General features: G+C 33.4%; 1 protein-coding gene across 1 annotated transcript in view; it reads left to right on the forward strand.

Annotated features, from left to right (window-relative positions):
• Window positions 1-16,450, forward strand: part of Cht7 (Chitinase 7) — a 99,979-nt gene that overhangs the window by 45,522 nt on the left and 38,007 nt on the right. Inside the window, exons 2-4 of the mRNA XM_053751618.2 lie at window positions 4,618-4,696; window positions 8,740-8,942; window positions 14,551-14,788. Of these exons, the coding sequence (XP_053607593.1) occupies window positions 4,618-4,696; window positions 8,740-8,942; window positions 14,551-14,788 (520 nt within the window). The remainder of the gene's footprint in view (window positions 1-4,617; window positions 4,697-8,739; window positions 8,943-14,550; window positions 14,789-16,450) is intronic.

A 16,450-nucleotide genomic window follows, 5' to 3' on the forward strand; every position in this document is an offset into this window, starting at 1 on the left:
ACTCGATCGAGTATTAATAAATTTACTTCGACCAATATTTGAACTAAAATTTGTTATATATAGCTGATCTTTAAAAAATATTCAGGTAATTTTTTTTCCGCTAACTTTGGGCTTCGTGGCCCCACAGCCGTGTACGCAACCGCTCACATGCGGAGATGAGAAAGAGAGTTTTGTTTTTTTTTTGCAATTGTAGATGCTCATTTGATCAAAACTAAAGATACAAAGCTATCCTCAATGGGGGGTATTATGTAATCTATCCCTCAATGAATCAATTGTATCATAAAAATAATCTATATAACAGCCACCTCATGATATACGGAGTGGTCCTGTTTTAGGGCGGGAAACACATCGTCATATACCTTACCTTTTCACATTATCTGGGATCAGCGCAATATGTCTGTTCTTTCCCGATTTCCTTTTTACTCCTCCCCCATATAACCATACACTTTTATAGTTAATGCTCTCCTAGTTGAGGGCGGGAACCACACGGCACCCTAATAGCTGTGTAACCAAATATCTCTAACCAAAAAGCGTAGAGCAAAGTTTTCTTTTCCCAATATCCGCGCTAAACATTCATTAGCGGGCGATTTTTTTACTTTTTGTATTGTCTGAAAATTGTTTTTTCCAAGTTGGCTTCGCAATGGTAAGTTTGTATTTGTTCGAATGTTTGTAATTGTATATAGTTATTGCATCAGCTAATTGTGTTTTACTTAATTGTCGGGAAAATTGATTGGTTCTTGTTCTCTTTAAAAGTGGAAGGTTACTTTAAATATGTATAATTTTTTAAAGCCCATTTTGTGTGCCTACCCATTAATTTTTTGTCTCTAAATTGAGAGCGGGGAAGGCTTTTGCCCAGCAATGGGACATGTTGTAGCTGCTCGAGTATGATCGATACAAATAATTACATATAAAGAACAAATATTAAATGGTGTGAGTTCAATAATTTTAGTGATATAAAATCTATGAAGTGAACTAACTTCTACCTACCTTCGAAATGCGAAAAGCTTCGAACCTGAGTCGATAACGAAACAAAAGCTTTGTTTAGAGCTTTTGTTCAAACATTGATCAATGTTCATTGAAACGTTACTTTTTAAGCTGATCACGAATCACGGGTCTCTTTGTGATGATTCTTACAATTTGTTAAGTCTTTGAAACAGCTACTTATGTTTTGTATTAATTTATTACTAGACTTTGCTCGCGGATTCGCCCGCGTTCATTTCGTGCGTCCGCTCATATTTTTTTATTTATTTATTCATAAGTACACAAAACAGTAAGTTAGGTTAGGACATGCACATAAAACATATGAAAATCACATAGTTTCCACGAATTAACCAAACTGACCAACAATACGTGTACATAATATGTTAAATTTTGCCCACATCAAAATACAAAGTGAAAACAACACAAATAACATATAAGGAAACAGAGGAATACAACGCTAAAATAGCAATTTAATTTATTATAACATTACGGCACTTCCTTTTGAATGACATTAGTGAAGTGCAAAACATGACGGGTAGTTTTGTTAATGAACAAAGGCAATTTATTATCAATATCCAGACAATGAAACCAATACCACATTTTAAGTTAGACTAGATATTCTTCTTAGTTTTCGTGTGTCTCTTTCCATCCAAAGGTTGGCTGGAAGAAATTGCATTAGCGATAAGTCCGCCTTTGCACTATTACCGCCTTATTAATAAACATTAAATTCTCTGATTAGGCTTGGAGTAGTAAATCTTTGTTTTGTCCCTCTCTCTCTTTTCAGCATTTGGCATTGAAAGAACGAGACAATAGAAAGAATAACTATTCAGAGGCAAATCAGAGAATAAGGTTTTTATTAATAAGGGGCATTATGTTTGAATATCTTGTTGTAACTTTTAACTACTTTGTGAATGGTGCAATAAAGAGTTTATCTATCTATCTTCACGCGTCACTCAAGGCAATTTTCACATTTGTATAGCAGCTATACAACTGTGACATGCATCTAATTGCATTGAGTAGTTTTTTTTACATACAGACAAAAACAAAAATGTTTTGGCTTCTATTAATAGACACGCCATATATTTTTTTTAATATCTCTATGTACAGATATAGCCCACTAACTGAGTTATTATATGTTAATAGATACATAGAATATAGATTTAGATATTTTAGAATTTAGATTATAATCAGCACTCGGATCACAATCATAACCTGTTTTGATATACCTTTTGACTAGGTACATTATGTACTTTTATATATTATTAGAAAGAAAAAAAAACATTGTAAGAAACAATAATGGTAAGCTGATCTGGCATGATAGGGACCAACACTGTTCAAATGAGTTTCTTTCGGCATTTCTTCTCAGCAGTGGTCGTTCCGAAATGCCAGTAGTCTGTAGCTTGTTAGAAATAACTATAAATATAAAGATTGACGAGAAAAAGTGCCTGTGCAGGTCTAATTTCTGAATAAATGATTTGAATTTGAATTTTGAATTTGAATTTAGATAACTGAAGAGGCAATTTTAAAAACTAAGTAATTAACACGGGTAAATCACTTTTCCACGTCAACTAATAGATCATCCGGACTGTAGAAGGGAATAGAACAGTAGAAAAAAAAATCCTGTACATTGAATAAATTTATATAAAAATAAAATTAGGCTAGGATAGAGCCACAGCAACAGAGTAAGAATTTGAAAAAAAATCTGTCTGTGTCTGTCGGTTTGTACCGCTAATCTTCGGAACTACTGGACGGATTTGAATTAAACTTTTTTTGTTATATAGCTATTAAACCTGGGCAACATACAGGGTATAAATTATTTTGAAAACTGGGACACCTGATGGAGAACAATGATGGTACAGCTAAACTATAGGAAATATAGAAATGACGCCTTAACAATAGTTATTCAGTCTGATGAGCATTTTCTGTTGAGATATAAAAATCGAAGATCTAGAATACCTGATGTAGACCCATGATGGTACAGCTAAACTATAGGAAACATAGAAATGACGCTCTAATTAAAGTTATTCAGTCTGATGAGCATTTTCTGTTGAGATATAAAAATCGAAGTTCTGGAACACCTGAAGAAGTCGTAATAGTTCAGCCAAACTATAGAAAATATTATATATATAAATATATTATTCTTCTGTATGTATAGTTATCGTTACATTTGTCTGTACAATTAAATTTCTCTAATAATTTTGACTCCTTACCGAAAATTGTTCGGCCACGAGAACGAAGTCGCAGGCATCAGCTAGTTGATAAAATGGCTATATGCTACTGACATTTCGGAACGACCACTGCTGGGAAGAAATACCGAAAGAAACTCACTAAACAGTGTTGCTATCATGCCAGAGAAGGACATACCATTTTTGTTTCTTATATACGTTACGTTAATGAAAAACTCAATTACCTATCATTTGATACAAGTTTGACATTGACGACCTACAACGACGCACTACATTATGTGTCATACAATAACGCGTTAAAAACGGAGTGGTGAGGCTGCGCTCTAAAGAAAATATCATTGCCAAGTTGTGTACGAGTATAATAGAAACGAAAACAAATAGCGCTCGCCTCCAATCAGGATACGCATGGCTGTGAATTATTCATAAAGCATTGTGATATTTGTACTGTGTCCGAAGTGAAAGTAAACGCGGCTGGTCGCTTATGACATACGATTTGTCATTGGATAATATACATATTGGCTGGATATATTGAGTTTATGAGCTCTCTATTGACGACCTCGGTGGCGCACTGGTAAAATTCTTGCCACTGAACCGAGAGGTCCTGGGTTCGATCCCCGGTCCGGTCATGATGGAAAATGATCTTTTTCTGATTGATCCGAGCCTTGGATGTTTATCTATATATGTATTTGTTATAAAATATAGTATCGTTGAGTTAGTATCCCATAACACAAGTTTCTAACTTACTTTGAGGCTAGCTCCAATATGTGTGATTTGTCCCAATATATTTATTTATTTATTTCAATTTTCTGGATTAAAGTACGAATAATGTGATATTGATTCAGTAAAACTTTGATATATTTGGTTTAACTGTTTTTCTTTTTCATTGGTCGTGGTCATTACGTGAAATGGAGTGGTTTGCCATTGCCTTCTCCATTTCACATACAAGTTAATAATAAACCAGTGTGCAGGTTTTCTCACGATGTTTTCCTTCACCGGAAGCAAGTGGTGGTCGATGAAGACTACTATGAATCAGATTGGTATATAATCTTATGTGGCATGAGTAGTATTTGAACCTATGGGTTTAGGGATACTAACTCAACGATATACATATATAGATAAACATCCAAGACCCGGGCCAATCAGAAAAAGATCATTTTCCATCATGACCCGACAGGGGATCGAACCCGGGACCTCTCGGTTCAGTGGCAAGAACTTTACCACTGCGCCACCGAAGTCGTCAAATGATATTGTTAATCGGCTGTTTCATAGCTCCTGGAGTCCGACGCTTTATATCCAAGGAAGAAACCGGGAAAAGAAATATTTACTAAACTTATTTTTTTACTATTTCTATCTAGGTTTAAGACCATAAAACAAGTATTTACCACTTTTGGAATTTTGAAATTTGTGTTATGCATTATTAAATTAATACGTTTTTTTATTCTTGTTTCAGTGGCCACCAAGTTTGCTTCGGTGGACTTTCGTCATTCTATTGATAGTAGCTATTGTCGTACCCACATCAAATTCTACTGGTAAGTATATAAAAGATTTTTAAATTTAACTTTACACTTGACAGAGCGCCACGGCCCGGCTTCGCACGTAATTTTTTATGTATAAACCTTCGAGAATAAATTATCTGAATAACAGTGAAAACTCCATTGAAATCCGTTGTGCTTTAAAAGCAGAAACCTTAGAAACAGACAGAGGAGGCAAAGGGCCTTTATGTTTTATATTATGTATTCATTCACTTATGTGTGTTATATTAAACTCAAAAAAAGACATTATTTTATATATCTCAGTGGTTAATAGTACTGTGCTGGTTTGGCAAAGACGTGGGATAAATTTCCGTCCGAATCAAATTTTTTTAACGGGTTATTCCTAGGGCGTTTCGAGCGCTGCCTGCGGCCACGTTGTCAATACGAACTATCAATTTTCTTGAGAAGAATACAATACAATACTCTTTATTGCACCAAAAAATGAACAATACAAAAATAAAATAAAAATCTAAAATATCTAATAATAAGAATATCGTTTCCAATATCAATCATTGATAATATTGTCATTACCCCGGAAAAACTGTAATACGATAGCGCGACCGAGACGGTAGACACGCTCAGGAAAGACCGTGATTCTCATTATTATTATCAAAGCTGTGACCTATCTCTCCAGATAGAATTGCTTTTATAGGGTCACAGTTCCCCCAATTGTGACCCTATAAAGGGAATCAAATGAAAATCCCATAAACGTTGCCGAACAAACGCTTTAAAACAAATCAACATGTAAATTGTGTTCTTTCATGGAAACCAATAAATCTCACCGAAAGATAGCAAGGATAAGGTTTTGTATACTTTTGAAAATACAAAACTCATTGCTCCCCTAGAACGAAAAATATTGTTATTGAATTAGTTTGTTTGTCTATGCGATCCGGACAGACTTATGAATGTGACAACAGGACAATAATAATTACTAATAATAAAAACATTTTTATTGAATAAATTTTGATATGTTAAAAATTCGTAACGTAACGTAACGTAACGTCGTGTTTCTAACACTTAGTACGGATCACAACAAAACGACAAAACAAAATGTCCACTGTTATCAATATTATCTAGGCCATTAATTGAGACAAGTAGACTAATGACGAAAGTAGACCAATCGTAACAAACAAAAGTGGATAGATTGGGAAAAAAAATACAGTTTGGGAAAGTAGACCAAACTGGAAAGTAAACTAAAGAAGTTAACGATCGATGCCAATTTGTTGTGGATGATTTATTGGTTTCGTGAACGGATGCTGCCGGGGGGAACTGGTCAGCTCGATCTTTTATTAAAAGTTTTGTTTTGTTTGGTTAATTATACATATATATATATATATATATATATATATATATATATATAAGTATATATATTTTCCTTTCATCAGCACTTGATCACAATCATAATATGTTTTTATATATATATATATATATATATATATATATATATATATATATAAGTATATATATTTTCCTTTCATCAGCACTTGATCACAATCATAATATGTTTCAGTATACCTTTTGACCATGTACTTTATTGTGTACTTACATTGTTATATTACTGATAAAAAAATATACATAAATTTATATTTAAAAAATGGTAAGCCCTTCTGGCATAATAGGGACCAACACTGTTTGAATGAGTTTCTTTCGGCATTTCTTCTCAGCAGTGGTCGTTCCGAAATGCTAGTAGTTTGTAGCTTTGGTAAACATAATTTAATTTAGAATATGACGTGAAAAAGTGCCTGTGAAGGCCTAATTTCTGAATAATTTTTTTTTATTTTGGAGTAGATTGTCTTAACACTATATGATAATCAGCTTTTTAGTCAATTTATTTATTCGTTATGTAAAAGTAATAGCAAATTGATAGTGAAATTCTTTTACATTTCTTTAGTCGTATCCATATAAATCCATCGTGGTTGACATTCGTATCCCTTTTATTTGATCCGAATAAATTGTCGAATTATCAGCAATATATCTACCAGACAGACAGATTGTCGCTAAAACCGTATGCAGCCATGTTTTAGCCGACTACGAAAGCAAATAGTATTTTTGCATGTTTTCACAAGCGATAAAAAAACGAAACGAATGTTGCAGCGTAAAAGTGGATACTGTAAATTATTATTATTGACGAAAAACATCAATGTGTCTATAATAAAGTTTTTATTCGATACGATACGGTAGTCAGTGCCAAGATTCTGCGACTAAGTATTTGATCCGCGTGTGTTCCAAAATGCCAGTAGTTTTTAACTTGTGAGAAATTACTATTTAATATCAAATTTGACGTGAAATAGCGCCCTGTGAAGGTCTTATTTCCGAATAAATTATTTGATTTGATAATGCCTCTGTAATGGCCCTAGTATTGACGTCAATAAGTGATGTATATCATCCTAAATTGAATAAAGAATTTTGAATTTGAATTTGAATTGCAGTTGCTCATGAACAGCGTTGATAACTTGCCATCTGGTATCCTGCTTAGTCGTTTGTGGTCTTATACTATAAAAAACTCGGTCCCCGTTCAGTTAAATTAAATTATCAGAGTTCAAAAACAAATTAAAGACTTATCTGATAGAACGGAATGAATATGTAATAGAGGATTTCTTTAAGTGACCTAAACAATGTTTTTTCTTTTCTTCTTTTTTTTTTCCTTGACAAGTTATTGTGAGCATCCAAATGTGTGTGTTAAGTTTAAGTATGATGTCCTTTTATTATTAACGATTTATAATTTAATTTTAACTTATTATTATTATTAGATTTTATATGAATATTATATTTCAGACACAATTTGTAAATTGTTATTGAATAAATAAATGAAAATAAATAAATGAAATAGGTGGGGTTTTTGGGGAATTGCGATTTTTAAATAATGATAGGTTGTTATCCTTTTGCCTATGAGAGGGATCCCACAATGAAACATTCTCTTAGATGAAATTAATGTATATACTTGTGACTGGCATCTTCCTGCGGCTTCGCCAGCGTTCATTTCGTGCGTCCATTATTCCCTATACGGCTGTGATAACCGCATCAAATTCCATCCAGTAGTTTTTGCGGGATGTGCGATCAAACAAATATATAGACAGACAGACAAAAATTCTAAAAAAAATTGTTTTGGCACGTCATAAATATTTTTTCTTTAATATCGCCTATGTACAGACAAATCCCAGTTACGATTTCATTATGTGTATAGGTTATTATGTTTAACATTACATAATCTTGGAGCAAAATTTGACGTCACGATAAACTATCATGTCACTTATAATTCTATAGAAAACTTTTAATAAAAGAATAAGTGAATGTACAAAACACATACGTACAAAGTTGGCATATATAGTTATTTCACGTACTGAAAGGAAATAATGTAATTTCATTAAATTTACGGCAGCGCAAAGTTCCAATTTTCAATTGAAAATTTACTCCATCCGCAAATTTTGAAGGCAGGTGAAGTTTCGCACACGCACGCTCTTGATAATAAAATTTGAATTGGAGCCAAACAATTGAAACGGAACGTTTCGAACGGTTCTATTCAAATTCGAATGCGTGCAAAGGAACGTAATAAGGAGAAAAAATTAAAACGTCGTATTTGGTTTTGTTGAATAGCTCCTTGTGCTATAAAAGTATAAAAATGATTTTTTTTTCACTTCGTTGGCAGGCAAGAAACGGGTAAAATATATTAATGAAAATACGTATATATTAGAATGATTACCATTTTTTTCTTCTTGTCGAGATTGAATGACTATTTAAATGGTATTCGGCCAGTATGTATGATGATTGCTATGTTATGATTGGTTCAAAATTTTGTACCAATCACCTCTCAAGAAGTGAAATCTTTATCCTTACATATGAACTTTGGTTTATAATCAAAGTCCTCTGATCTGATCGCATCGCTATAAACTTAAAAACTATTCCTCGGATTTTCATACAGTTTTCACCAATATAGTTTGATTCCGGAAACGGGGACAGAGATCATTAGATAATTTAAAAAATCTAACTAGTTTTGGATTTAAATCTATTGAACTCATATTAAAACTATATTTCCGTTCCAGCCGTACGAAGAAGATTACGCAAGCCAACAAAAGTGTCCACCTCGGTGACCACCAGCGTGTCCCGGTCGACTGACCAGGTCATATCAGCCAGCGTCAACAGGCCAAAGATTCGAGGTCGACCGAGCATAGCCAGTCGGAAATCCTCAGCAGCCATAGACAATTCTGTTGGAACTGACGACCATAAAGACAAGGATGGATATAAGGTAAGATCGAATTGTTTATTTTAACAATATTATTTTTATGGCACAGTATTGATTTTCCAATACATACTGCATGGAAGAAATTGCTCACAGTGATAAGGCTACCTTTTGCGCATAATCTAATCTTAAATCCTATCCTAATATGCGGAAGTAAGTTTGTTTATTACCACTTCAGGTTCTATATAGTCAACCAATCTTCTTGAAATTTTGCATACATGTAGATTGAAGTATGGAGAAGGACATAGGGTACCTTTTATTCAGGAAAACGCGGGCGAAGCCGCGTACAAAAGCTAGTAATTTAGATTGATTTATTCATTTCAACTTTATTTCACAAAATAGGTACAATTAGTTGACATAATTTCAAAAGGTAGACTTAATTTTAAAAGCATTAAACAGTCGACCATTGGGTCATACAGATAATGGAATTTTCTTTTCTTAATTTTAATACTATCTATCTGGTGCCAAGTAGCCTGATAATAGATTAGTATACTTTATTAATCAACCAGTATGCAGGTTCCTCACGACGTTTTCCTTCCCCAAAAACAATAGACGGCTTATGAAAACTCATGCGACATGTGTAAGGTTCGAACATAGGAGCGTCCGTATCTTTATTACCGCCTCAAACAATGTTAACTATTACATACACGAACTCAGACAAATCTTAGAGGTCCAGTGGGTATTTCAAAACTAAAAAAGGGGTCAGGTGGGCACCAAAAAAAAATTTTTTTTTGATGGAGGTCGAAGGCCTTGAAGTGGGCACTTTTTGCATTTGAGTCGAATTTTGGAAGTCCAGGGGGTACTTTCCCGATTTTTTTTTTTTGCAAAAACCGGTCATATATTTCCTTTCGACATTTAGAAAGGCTGTATTTTTCTTTGGCATAACAGGAAAGGCGGCGGAGCTAGTATTGAACCTTGCGGTACACCCATAGAAACATGTTTGGTTAACTTCAAAGGATTATCAACCTTCTGCTTTTGTGAATAAAGTTGATTGAAATACCTCTGTAGTGGTTAAGTCCAATGCGGATATGAATAAGCTTTTTAAACCAGACCAATGTAAGTAGTTGGCCTTCGAAATTGATATTTGCATGCAACTGGCATGCTTTATTAGTTCTTATTACTTGACACCGAGAAGTCAACTTTGCGTGAGCTTATTTCTAAATAACACATTAAGGTTATTTAGTCAAATATAGGTTAATTAATGAGCTTAGTGACCAATTTTGTGTATGCAAATTTACGATTAATTTTGGCATCTTTGTTGTCTAATTTTAAGTTGATCACTGTTTTTGTAATCTGTTGATATTGTCGATATTTATTAGATATATTATTAGAGGGACATTTATCTTATAAGAGTACAATATTTTATATAATGTACTCTAAACAAAGGTAGGCAAAGAAACCCCCAGGAGAGGCGTGACATTATGCATGTACTAGTATTCCGCCCCAGCTTCTCACGGGTAAATCCATAATAAATTGTACATTTTACCCTTCATCAGGACACATAACACAACACAACGTACAAAGTTGGCACATCCGTCCGGTAACTTGCGCGATCATACACCAAGACAGACAGACATATAAGTAGGATTAATGTAGATATAATGAATAGGGTATATTTTAAAAACTCAATTTCATAAACCATTTAAAATCAACACTCAACTAATTTCAAAAATGTTCGTGTTAAATTGGTGTGAAAACATTTTCGCTCAATCGACACACATGTTCGAATCTCAACACAATTTCCACCGAAAATTGTTCCCAATCGATATTTATCACGCTTTGATCACAAAATACGATTGATATGTTTCATCACAAATGTATAAGCTTTTATTATAGAGGAGATTGTTATAGAGATTCAACCTTTGTTATTTTTTTACTTGATCTGAGTTTATTTCATTTCAGGTCAGATATTTTCATTGAAATACAATGGGTTTGTATCGATATTCCTTCTCAGCAGTGGCTTTGAAAAGTACCGGTTAAATTAGAATATGCCGTTTAAAAGTCCCCGTGACGGTCTAATTTCTGAATTACATTTTTTGATTTCGTAAAACTCTCTTCAAGAACAACGTCGTCAAAATTCTGTCTGACAGATTGCTCTATAACAGTTTTTTTTTATTGTCTGCATTTTCCTTTCATTTCATAAAAATAACCTGAATTATTTTGTTTTGTCATTCTTTTTAACATCCCTCTCATACCTACTCTAAAATTATATTTTAAACAAATTACACATTTTTAATTTAAGTGAATTCTAATGTGCATTTTGACGACCTCGGTGGCGCAGTGGTAAAGTGCTTGCCTCTGAACCAAGAGGTCCCGGATTCGATCCCCGGTCGGGTCATGATGGAAAATGATCTTTTTCTGATTGGCCCGGGTCTTGGATGTTTATCTATATATGTTTTTGTTATAAAATATAGTATCGTTGAGTTAGTATCGGGATACTAAATTTTAACAACAACACAAGTTTTACAATAACACAAGTCTCGAACTTACTTTGGGGCGAGCTCAATCTGTGTGATTTGTCCTAATATATTTATTTATTTAATTTGCATGATAAATATAAATATAAATGATAAAAATTATGTTTGATGTGTTACAGAAAAAAAATCACTGGTCTTTGTCTCTGTTATTCTGTTCTTGTCACTCTCCATATAGAATTGCGTGCGTAAAATAGGTTTATTCCCTTACAGCTCCATTTTCCTTTCAAGATGGTTTTTATCGAAATGTGATTCTTGTCTTCTGAGTTATAACAGTTATTGGATTCAATAACACTTGCCCCGTGTGTAGTAAACTATTTTGTGGCAATTCTAAGCATATTTCTTTCTAGGAATCTTGTCATAGAAACTTTTAATCATTCCTTTGTGGTTCAAATTACGTGCGTAAAAATAAAAATAGATTCAGAGTTTCTCGTTTATCATCATTATGTTGTCTCAAGGATTTACTTCAGATAGTACGTTCCTTTGAGGCTTGCATGGAGGTATGGATCCAACTTGTAAATACTTTGTGAGACGTTTGTTTTAAAATAAATATATAATACAATGATGAGGTACAATGTAAAGCATGGCTGAAAGTAGACCCAACAGATGAAATCACAATCATTTTTTAAATATGCAGGACTATTGAAGAATAAAGTGGATACCAATTAACGAGTCTATTAATATTATAAGTCAAAGGTGATAAAGTTATAAGCGCTAACTGTAATTACTTTGAGATCATCGTAACACTTGCATTGAGAATAAATAATATTAATATGGGGCGATTGGGTTAAATAGGCTATGGTGAAAGTGTATAGACACATCATAATGACTATAGAATTATTAAGATTTCAAATAAATGAATGAACTCTTAATAACAACTCTTATAGTAGTCAGTAGTACTACTTTTTTATATGTAAAAAAAAAGTAGTACTACTGACTACTATAAGAATAGTTAGTAGTACCCACTTTATTCGGTGGCGCTGTGGTAACGTTCTCGCCACTGAACCGAGAGGTCCCGGGTTCGATCCCCGGTCGGGTCATGATGGAAAATGATCTTTTTCTGATTGACCCGGGTCTTGGATGTTTATCTATATATGTATCTGTTATAAAATATAGTATCGTTGAGTTAGTATCCCATAACACAAGTCTCGAATTTACTTTGGGGCTAGCTCAATCTGTGTGATTTGTCCTAATATATTTATTTACTTATTATTTATTTACTACTTTTTATAAAAAAAGTAGTACTACTAACTACTGTAAGAGTAGTTAGTAGTACTACTAACAGTTACTTATAGTTATAGTTAGTAGTTATCTATACTTATAGTATAGTCAGTAGTACTGCTTTTTTTTAAAGTGGTACTACTAACTACTATAAAAGTAGTTACTCCTAACAGTTACTTATAGTAGTTAGTAGTACTACTAACAGTTACTTATAGTAGTTAGTAGTACTACTAACAGTTACTTATAGTAGTTAGTAGTACTACTAACAGTTACTTATAGTAGTTAGTAGTACTGCTTTTTTTAAATAAAAAAGTAGTACTACTGACTACTATAACAGTAGTTATTAAGAGTTCATTCATTTATTTGAAATCTTATAAGATACTTTTATATTTGTATGTCAAATAGGCTGAATGATGTATGGAACTTTTAAAACACAAAACAACAATTTGTACCCATTCAATGCAAATTAGTACTTTCTTCTTTCTATGATCTACTCTGGCGATCTTAGCGCTAAAAGCGATTACTTCTAGAATATATAAATATCATGGATTAAATTAAAAGTTAGATCTATTATTGCCCAGGTGCCATTACACCAGGTGCTCCAAGTGGAATACGTCTTCGAATCTTTTGCATCACTATATTTTGTTAATAATAAACTGACTTAAAGAGAAAATCTGATAGGTGCCAGTCAACAAAATGTTTTTTTTTGCATATTTCATGGTCTCAGCTAAAAGACACATGTATCTATCTATATATATCCATGATAGTATATTTTATATGTTGTATTTTATTTATTTTGAAATGTGTAGGTACTTTCATCCGCTATGCACCATTAGGTATTCAAAACGTGTTTGCTGGTTGCATTTGCAGCTAGTTCAGTGAATATTTCAAGTATCTGAGTTCGACCTAAATAGATTGGATGTCAATATGGCTGCCTATTTTGGTTTGGCAAGTTTAGATAGTATTAAGCTAATTTATATATGTTTAGTATTAGCCTAAGTTTCGAAATATTGTCAATGATTAATATCAATAAAGGATATTTTATAGGAACTAAGCCCGGCAAAGGTTGAAAAGTGAAAATGATTTACTACTTTTTAATATTTATTTATTTATTACTGTGTCCCGGGGCTTCGCTCCCGCGGGAATTTCGCGATGAAAAGTAACCTATGTGTTGTTCCAGGTTATATTGTACCGGTGTACCACGTTTCATTGCAATCGGTTCAGTAGATTTTACGTGAAAGAATGACAAACATACATAATCAACATACCTTTCGCATTATTTATAATATTAGTGAGATGTTTTTTTCCTGTATAGGTCTGCCTAGGGTTGAAGTTATCATTCCTACCTAGCGGTCGTTTTTAGTGATTCCTAAACTGACCCCACAGTAGAGTGACATTGCAGACATATTGGAGCTCAACATTGTGCTTCTAAAGGAACTTTTTCAACATACATACATACATAATGCATGCATGCATGCATACATACATACATACATACATACATACATACATACATACATACATACATACATACATACATACATACATACATACATACATACATACATACATACATATATACATACATACATACATACATACATACATGCATACATACATACATACATGACATAGTACTCCAACGCTTAAAAAGATTTATTAAGGGTCGACAAACACGTGTGATATGGTGTTGCAGGCGTCCATAGGCTATGACTTCCAATCAGTAGGTAGACCAGGGGGCTTATCATCATCTCGTACCATCGAATTAATTTTTTAGTATGAATGCGATTCGTTTTAAGTTCCTAAATTGAACTGAATTTCATTGGAAACATTCCGTTAAAAAGTTGTATGGTAGGCCTGTTGTTTGCAAGCAAATCAAATCATAATTATCATTAACAAGATAAATGTGTTATTTCCAGATTGTCTGCTACTACACAAACTGGTCTCAATATCGAACGAAACTAGGCAAGTTTTTGCCGGAGGACATCCAGCCCGACCTGTGCACCCACATTATTTTCGCCTTCGGGTGGCTGAAGAAGGGGAAACTCAGCTCTTTCGAGTCCAACGACGAGACAAAGGACGGGAAGACGGGCTTGTATGACAGGATCAACAGTTTGAAGAAGGCGAACCCTAAACTGAAGACCCTTTTGGCTATAGGTAAGTGAAAATAATTCAAGAACTGTATTGTCATTTCATTACAATGAAAGAAAATATTATGAATGCCATTTAAAGGGTATCTATAAAGAAAATAAAAGCCCGCTTATTATTTTTTTTTATAATCGTTAAGTGATAGATAGATAAATCGTTTATATGTACAAAACACAATACAAGCAGAGACAGTAACATATATATCCACCAAGTTTCAGCTGTTCTATCTAGCAATGACATATGGACGGTATGATAAATCTATTTTTAAAGTTCCATTTTTTGCCATTGCACTACGAAATTTGAGTTCCCCAGATTTGAGAAATTAAGTTTTGGCGGGAGACCTACACAACATCAAACTCTCAAAAGGCCCTCTACGTGTTGGATCTATATCCCCACGCAAGCCTAACTAGGACCGAACTAAGTGCCGTGTATTGTTAAGGAGAACCATAATAACAATAACTTTATTTTCACAATAACTTAGCCTAGGTACGAATATATGTTTACATACTACAACTAAATAAATATTTTAATATCATTTAAATTTCCGTCCATCTGCATTATGCATTGGCTAGATGGGTGCTGACCTTTGGCCACTACTCTCCGTACTAGTACCAATTACAAATTTCAAGCTTATGAACGTTGTCAAGAATTTTTTTTTGTGTTTTGAGTTTTTGAATCAAACTGTATGACGGCATGGTAGTGCGTCCGTTTCGCTGTCACCAACCACGCAAAGGTAGTGCGAGTTTACATGAGATATCTGTGCTAATAATTTGCAGCAATACAAATAAGTACCTCTAAAAAAATACACCTATTTAATATAAGTATATATACTATATAAGGGATTGATTTATTGTAAAAAGGTAATATAAAACATAAACATAAATAAATATATTAGGACAAATCACACAGATTGAGCTAGCCCCAAAGTAAGTTCGAGACTTGTTTATGGGATACTAACTCAACTAAAAAAAAAAAAAGTATAAATAAACTAAATAAATATTTTAATATTGTTTAATTTTCCGTCCACATAAAATATAATATAATATAATATTACAATGAAATGTTATATATAATATGTAAGCAATATAGTGTATATAGTCAAACCGATATAGGATTTGCGTGGGAAGGCGCAATAGACAAAGAGCAAATAGCAATATATAGTCGAGGAGGCAACTTCAATTACAACTCGACTTCGTGATTAAGTGTGTTTCGTAGTAATTAAATTCCAACAATTAACCCAATGTAGATCGTGGGAGTGGAGTGCTTGAAGTTAGCGTCTGTGGTCGAAAAGTCCAAGGTTCGAATCCTGTAATGAGTGTATCATGACTAAATTCTCAACCTAATAACAAATAAACTAGCTATTGACCATGGCTGCGCACATATGAATTGCCTACTGAAACAGTATTTTTTCTAGAATGAAAAGTACTTATTCGTATCGATATTCCACTAAGAAGATAAGTTGAGTAATCACGTGAAGCGGTAACAAATAAACCAACAAACTTACTTGAGATTTTAAGTATGGAGTTTCATTTGTAACTTACTAGCTGCGCCCCGGGACTTCGCTCCAGTGGGAATTTTGCGATAAAAATTACCCTATATGTTATTCCATGTTATATTCTACACGTGTACCAAACTTCATAACAATCGGTCCATTATATTTTGCGTGAAAGG

This window comes from Plodia interpunctella, chromosome 11 (assembly GCF_027563975.2).
Source record: "Plodia interpunctella isolate USDA-ARS_2022_Savannah chromosome 11, ilPloInte3.2, whole genome shotgun sequence".
NCBI classification, from domain to species: Eukaryota; Metazoa; Arthropoda; class Insecta; order Lepidoptera; family Pyralidae; genus Plodia; species Plodia interpunctella.